Source organism: Salvelinus namaycush, chromosome 14, assembly GCF_016432855.1.
Source record: "Salvelinus namaycush isolate Seneca chromosome 14, SaNama_1.0, whole genome shotgun sequence".
NCBI lineage: Eukaryota > Metazoa > Chordata > Actinopteri > Salmoniformes > Salmonidae > Salvelinus > Salvelinus namaycush.
This window is the reverse complement of record NC_052320.1, coordinates 41,131,170-41,138,466: the sequence shown is the minus strand read 5'-3', so window position 1 is coordinate 41,138,466 and position 7,297 is coordinate 41,131,170. Positions and strand designations below refer to the sequence as shown.

At 43.5% G+C, this 7,297-nt stretch overlaps 1 protein-coding gene across 1 annotated transcript; it reads right to left on the bottom strand.

Moving 5' to 3' along the window:
- Window positions 1-337: 337 nt before the first annotated feature.
- On the bottom strand, window positions 338-6,738 carry LOC120058995 (renin-like). The gene is made up of 9 exons (XM_039007755.1): window positions 6,453-6,738; window positions 5,939-6,092; window positions 5,366-5,489; window positions 5,129-5,247; window positions 4,714-4,910; window positions 4,481-4,603; window positions 4,006-4,150; window positions 3,374-3,472; window positions 338-931 (listed from the first exon to the last, which is right to left on the bottom strand). Exons 1-9 carry the CDS (start codon window positions 6,527-6,529, stop codon window positions 770-772), a joined length of 1,200 nt encoding a protein of 399 aa, XP_038863683.1. The 5' UTR covers window positions 6,530-6,738; the 3' UTR covers window positions 338-769.
- Between the last annotated feature and the right edge of the window lie 559 nt (window positions 6,739-7,297).

The window sequence follows — 7,297 nt, the reverse complement described above, 5'->3', positions numbered from 1 at the left end:
CATGCACCCTGTGTTGAGGAACAATAGTAAATGTTAAGGAACTATAGTAGTGCCAGACATGATCGAGGGATACTACAGTGTGTAGTACAGTATTGTACAGTAATCTACAGTTTACTACATAATTATAGTAAGCACTGTAGTATTCTATAGTAAACTATTATTTTTTCATGTGGGTGCCAAACTCCCCAAAAATATGCTTGTGTTTCTGTGGTCGGTGAATGAGCAACACTTCGTTTTCTGCTGGTTTTTCCTATGATGACAAAGACAGCCATTCTGATAACATAGAGTGCAAACAGTATTCCTCGACTGCAGACAACAAAAACATAGACTTTCCCATTAAACAAGCTTTATTCGTGTTACGTCATGACAATGCAGATACGAGGTCGGACATAGTGTTATTACGTGAGGATTTGTGCTGCAATGTGATACCTGTGTGACGTCAGCATGCCATATGATACGGTTATATAACACAACATAAGTCAATTGTTGTTATCAGCACGTCAATTATCGCCAACTAAAAAACAATTATGTAGAAGAGTGCAATTGGCACAGATTGAAATCAAAATGATTACTTGACATGGCAGAATGCAAGAACTGTAAAAAGATATGGACAAGAGGCTCTGTGATAAAGAGTCGCAGAAAGAGAGAGAAAGAAAAACGCAATGATATAGTTTGAGAGTAAGGGAGAAATAGAGGCTGATCGTAAAAGACAAAGCGAGTAAAAAAAAAAGAGCAAGAGAGGGTGAAAGCTTGTTGGCTAAGGATCCTGTCAGACTGCTGTGGCAAAGCCTATGCGGTTGTTGCGACGGTCAAACTCTGTGTAGTAGCGGGCGATGAAGTTGGCTCCCAGGATCCAGATAGGGCCAGTAGGGGGCGGCACATCCAAACCCCTAAAGGTCACGCTACATATGTCCTCTCCAAACTGAGATTGCTACAGACACAGATAGAGTTCAAAGTACAACACATCTTGGTGAAGACTTCCATAAATGTATATGCAGTTGAAGTTGGAAGTTTACATACACCTTAGCCGAATACATTTAAACTCAGTTTTTCACAATTCCTGACATTTAATCCTGGAGGGAATTGCCTGTCTTAGGTCAGTTAGGATCACCACTTTATTTTAAGAATGTGAAATGTCAGAATAATAGTAGAGAGAATGATTTATTTCAGCTTTTATTTCTGTCATCACATTCCCAGTGGGTCAGAAGTTTACATACACTCAATTAGTATTTGGTAGCATTGCCTTTAAATTGTTTAACTTGGGTCAAACGTTTTGGGTAGCCTTCCACAAGCTTCCCACAATAATTTGGGTAAATTTTATGATGGCCACTCCAATACTCTGTTGTGCTTAAGCCAATTTGCCACAACTTTGGAAGTTTTCTAGGGGTCATTGTCCATTTGGAAGACCCATTTGCGACCAAGCTTTAACATCCTGACTGATATCTTGAGATGTTGCTTCAATATATCCACATAATTTTCCTGCCTCATGATGCCATCTATTTTGTGAAGTGTACCAGTCCCTCCTGCAGCAAAGCACCCCCACAACATGATGCTGCCACCCCCGTGCTTCACGGTTGGGATGGTGTTCTTTGGCTTGCAAGCCTTCCCCTTTTCCCTGTTTCATCAGACCAGAGGACATTTCTCCAAAAAGTATGGTCTTTGTCACCATGTGCAGTTGCAAACCGTAGTCTGGCTATTTTAATGGCAGTTTTGGAGCTTTTGGCTTCTTCCTTGCTGAGCGGCCTTTCAGGTTATGTTGACATAGGACTCGTTTAACTGTGGATATAGATACTTTTGTAGCTGTTTCCTCCAGCATCTTCACAGGGTCCTTTGCTGTTGTTCTGGGATTAATTTACACTTTTCGCACAAAAGTACGTTCATCTCTAGGAGACAGAACGCATCTCCTTCCTGAGCGTTATGACGGCTGCATGATCCCATGGTGTTTATACTAGCGTACTATTGTTTGTACAGATGAACGTGGTACCTTCAGGCATTTGGAAATTGCACCCAAGGGTGAACCAGACATGTGGAGGTCTACAATTTATTTTTTGAGGTCTTGGATGATTTCTTTTGGCTTTCCCATGATGTCAAGCAAAAAGGCACTGAGTTTGAAGGTAGGCCTTGAAATCCATCCACAGGTACACCTCCAATTGACTCAAATTATGTCAATTAGCCTATCAGAAGCTTCTAAAGCCGCAACATCATTTTCTGGAATTTTCAAAGTTGTTTAAAGGCACAGTCAACTTAGTGTATGTAAACTTCTGACCCACTGGAATTGTGATACAGTGAAATAATCTGTCTGTAAGCAACTGTTGGAAAAATTACTTGTGTCATGCATAAAGTAGATCTCCTAACCCGACTTGCCAAAACTATAGTTTGTGAACAAGAAATTTGTGGAGTGGTTGAAAAACGAGTTTTAATGACGCCAACCTAAGTGTATGTAAACTTCCGAATTCAACTGTATATAATGCAATGTCACAGCTATAAGCAAGGGATAATCAACCAGGGGCTATGAATTCCATTTGCAAATAATGAACTACGTGGAAGGTATGTTCCACGACATGCTAGCGGAGTGGAACTAATCTTCCATGGAGTTGCATCGAGCCCTGAGTTGATTATCCCTTTTATACCATGGCTATAATTGAACACATTTGCCAGTAAGATGTGTTGATTTGTAGGTAGAAATGTTGTTAACAGATGTTTTTTTTTTAAAGTCAGAGCGCTGTATAAATGCAGTACACTGTAGTATAACTGTAGTTAGTGTGCAGTATAACTGCAGTATGCTGCAAATACTGCATCCAAAATAACTGTTTTTTTTACTGCAGTAGTTTTGCAGTGTAAGTGCAGTTACAGTGCAGTATAACTGCAGTTCAACTATTCTGCTATTATTGCGTCCAAAATACCACAGTTGTCTGCAGTTACTGCACTTTTACTGCAGTTTCAAAACTACAATCTTTTTTTGTAAGCTGTGTTCAACATCTATGAAGTAGCTAGTAAGTTTACTACAGTAGTTGTCTTGGTAACCAAACAAACAGACTTGCGAGTTCATCTAACCAAACCATCCATCCTAGCTTGCTATTATGAAAATCAAATTCAACAATGCAATAACGTTAATGTTTTCAATTCAACTTTTGCTTTCAAAAGCAGCTCAAATATAGAACATGTAAGCCATTGAATTCTGCCGTGCTGATATACCATGCATTATAGGGAAATAATGTATGTTCTAGAATGCCCTTCAAGCCAATCAGAAATGAGTATTCAACAATGCCATGGTATAAGCACAAAATAAACATGACATAATTAGCTGCGAAAGGTATCAATGACAATCACCCTGTACCTGTATCCCAGTCATGATCATTTCCATGTTGCTTACCCATAAGATGTAGTCTTCTTCAGTGAGTGTGTACTCATGGCCTCCCAGGTGGAAGGTGACACTGGGTAAGGACTTCACCCGGTCACAGTTCACAGTGTACTGAAAAGGGGACAAAAAAACACAGCTTAGTCCACACCAGAGGGGTATTCCGGATTAGTGATTCAAGGAGATTTGTCAAACCATAATTTCCGGCTCCAGAAAGAGCTTGAAAGAGAGCCTGATCAGAGACCATAACAACGAATGCTCTGAAGCGAATCTGATCTTAACATGATCTTAACCTATGCTGGTGAACAAATACGAGACTTATCCGGGAAAATCAGATTCCTGTTTGTCACTATGGCCTGTCCTTTCTTTGAAAATCAACTTGACATCGGGAGCCTGCATTGTTTGAAGCAGCCATTCTGGAACCAAGAAATCAGGGACTCCCTCATCTGATTAAGACTAGACGGATATGTTCAGGAAATCATGCATTCAATTAATCTGGGCGTGTTGCCATGTTTACAACATGACCGAGCGGCACAGATTACGGTTTGATTTGAGGAGGGTGCTCCTCCCTCACCGCTTTTACCCGCTCATGTCACAGGGTCATAGACAGGTGACACACGGCATAATCAAATTTATGATGTACATACCCCTCCCTCTGCCAGCTCTGTGGCTCCAATGGTCTTCATCAGTACAGACACAGAAGAGGCAGGGCCTGTAATGTAGGAGGAGCCTGTGTCAATCACAGCCATGCAGCCCTCCATACAGAACAGCATCTCTTCCCCCACAGACACCCTGGTAGAGAAAGGGGGAGGGGGACAGAAAGAGAATTACACACATTTATTTAACTAGGCAAGTCAGGTAAGAACAAATTCTTATTTTCACTGACGGCCTAGGAACAGTGGGTTAACTGCCTTGTTAACGGGCAGAACGACAGCTTTTTACCTTGTCAGCTCAGGGATTCGATCTTGCAACCTTCCGGTTACTAGTCCAACGTTCTAACCACTAGGCTACCTGCCTCCCCTATACAGTACACACATACATGCAAATGCACCTGCACTGACCAACAGACAAACAGAGAGACAGACAACATGCACACAGACTCCTACAACTTTCCCATCTCACCCTTTCATGTTGACCTCCCATTTTCCTGCCTTACGGGTGCCCATGTAGTTGAAGGTACCAGTGTAGTAGTCTGGGTCTGTCCCTCCCAGCACTAGCTCTCCACCTGGTTTGTGCATTGGGTCTCTGAGAGAAGAAAAACATATTTTTGACTAATTCACAGATTATAAAAGTACTTATTTGTGTATGTGGAGGAATAATCCGTATATATGAACAGGGATAGTGATATCTCCTACTTGCTGTAATAGACAGAGAAGACGTCCTCCTTGAGGACGTGCTGGGACATGATGCGGTCGAACACGGGGGTGATGCCGTCGATGGCCACGTTGGGGTAGCCCATCCCCAGGACCCCATCAAACTTGGCAAAGATGAAGGGGATGGCAGGCAGGGCTGTAACCTCAGCAAATACCTGGACCACTGGGATGCCACCCACCTAGAGGAAGCACAGAGTAAGATGTTGTTCCATAATACCTAGATAAAGCTTTTCCCCCAGTGAGAGGATCCTACTGTAGATCACTATTTATGGGTAAGGTCAACTATTATTTCCCAAATTTGATCATTAGAAAGGACAATAAAAATAGGTGATAGGAAACAGATTAGGAGAAAGGGAAGGAAGGCTGTTTTCCTGTAGAGGTGTTGCGTTACACTCACCACAACCACATCCTCACTCAGGAACCCTCGGACGTTTCCAGAGGCATACTGGATGGAGAAACCTGTCCCGTTCTCTATGTGTGTTCGGGATTTGGAGGCATCATATCTGTTGTGGGTAACTGAGAGTTCAAAGGTCACTGAGTCATAATCATCCGGGAACATCTTCATCTCTGGTGACGCAATCATATTGGTTTTATGTGTGTGTGTGTGTGTGTGTGTGTGTGTGTGTGTACTTACAGCAGGCAGTATAGAGAGGGGAACAGTTGTAAGAGGGCACCCACAGGTTGGCTGAGCCTGTATCAAACACCACATTGAACATCTGGGCAGGAGAACCAATACTGATCTCCCCATAATACTGGGCCTGAGAAGAAGAGAGAAGAGGAAGCAAGGAATCATTTACACCACTGAGTTGGGCATAGTGTAACGCCTGTCGTCGGAAGGAGTGGACCAAAGCGCAGCGTGAAAAGTGTTCATGATTTTATTTCTTATCAAAAAACACTCGAACAAAGTAGCAAAACGAAAGCGAACAGTTCTGTCAGGTAACAGAGACTAAACAGAAAATAACTACCCACAAAACACAGGTGGGAAAAAGGCTACCTAAGTATGATTCCCAATCAGAGACAACGATAGACAGCTGCCTCTGATTGGGAACCACACTCGGCCAAAAACAAAGAAATAGAAAACATAGAAATAAAGAAAATAGAATGCCCACCTGTGACACATAGGTTTTGTGTTCTCTCATTTATGTACTATTCCAATGTCAATTGCATCTATGTGTGGTCAGTGCAATGTGTGCAGGTGGTCTCTCACATCCAGGTAGTTGGTGAGGGGGGTGGGGGTGGTCCCGTTGCTGTTGGAGGGGTCATCTTTGCTTTCCTGGGCCAATTCAGCAAAGAACTGGGCTGGGGACACACCTATCTCATGCAGAGTCTCTCTTATGGAGGGCATCTTCTTCAGACTGATCCTGATCAGAGAGGACAATGGTAAGGAAAGGCTATCCAGTAGAATTATATATAGGGAGTGACCAGGGGTGGGGTTATACAATCCAGTCTGCATTCATGGACCATTGGTGATATAAGACCATATGTCCTCGTGTCAGTATGACATTGTTGTTTCTACAGCTCTGCCAAAAAGACACATTCTCTATTGAGTTAGTGAAGCAAAACAGCCTGGTTTAAATGGATAAAATACATTCCAAGTTTCCGTTCAACCTCCTTTGTTGTCTATCGTAGGGTAACATTACATCGTAGGAACATAACACTGAGGACCATAACACATTGCAGAGTAGACTTCATACAGTGAGACACACAAAAAAAAAGGTTACCTTTGTAAGGCATTGCTTGTTGTCATCGTCAGTGACAGAGCGATCACACACACCCAGCAATGCATCAGCATGGCCATGGAGACTCTGAAGAGTGATGGAGTGTACGGGCCCTGAGAAGACGCACAAGTTATCCTAGTCAAGTTATCCTGGTATCGTTCCTCCCGGCACAGCAGCTGGTTGTATATCCAATCTTCTGAAAGATTGGCCCCTCTCTCTCTTTCTCACTGTCTGTCTACTCTTTTTATACCATCTCTCCTTCACTCCTTCAATGAGTTCTGACCCAAAGGCCACTGGCTCCAGCTCTGAGCTTCCCTAGAAGGTGTCCACCAAAAACAACCCTCCCTCCCTCCCTCCCTCCCTCCCTCCCTCCCTCCCTCCCTCCCTCCCTCCCTCCCTCCCTCCCTCCCTCCCTCCCTCAGCCAGCAGTCCCCTGACAAATGGGTCCCAGAGAGAGGTTTGAACTGTGACCCCTGGGAACATATTGGATACAGAAAGCAGGGATGTAAGGGTTTAAGATAGAGAGCTCTCTAGCCATGCTGGGCTTCCCATCATAGCTGCAGGGTGGAGATAGATGAAGGCCTGTGAGAAGAGGAGTGGGTGCCTTGGGTGGGGTGGGGGGTAAAGAAGGGAGAAGCTGTAGGGGGGGGGGGGGGGGGGGGCAGAGGAGTAGGAGAGGGTGCTGACAAGGATTACCCAGGCTTACAGTAGGAGACAGAAAATAGCCCTGTGAAATCTGGAAAGTAGCTACAAAATCTGAAAGCAATGATTGCCAGATGATGCAGTAATAGATCAAAACCTATTTAAATTAACTGTAAAACATCACAGACCAGATGTTAACTTAAAGT

What these genes read in the sequence shown, in the direction of transcription:
- LOC120058995 (XM_039007755.1), bottom strand. Translation starts at nt 6,529, where the DNA reads ATGGCCATGCTGATGCATTGCTGGGTGTGTGTGATCGCTCTGTCACTG. An exon ending in CCCTCTCTATACTGCCTGCT is followed by an intron (nt 5,248 to 5,365) that starts GTAAGTACACAC and finishes TTGAACTCTCAG; the next exon opens with TTACCCACAACAGATATGAT. An exon ending in TTCTCTGTCTATTACAGCAA is followed by an intron (nt 4,604 to 4,713) that starts GTAGGAGATATC and finishes TTCTTCTCTCAG; the next exon opens with AGACCCAATGCACAAACCAG.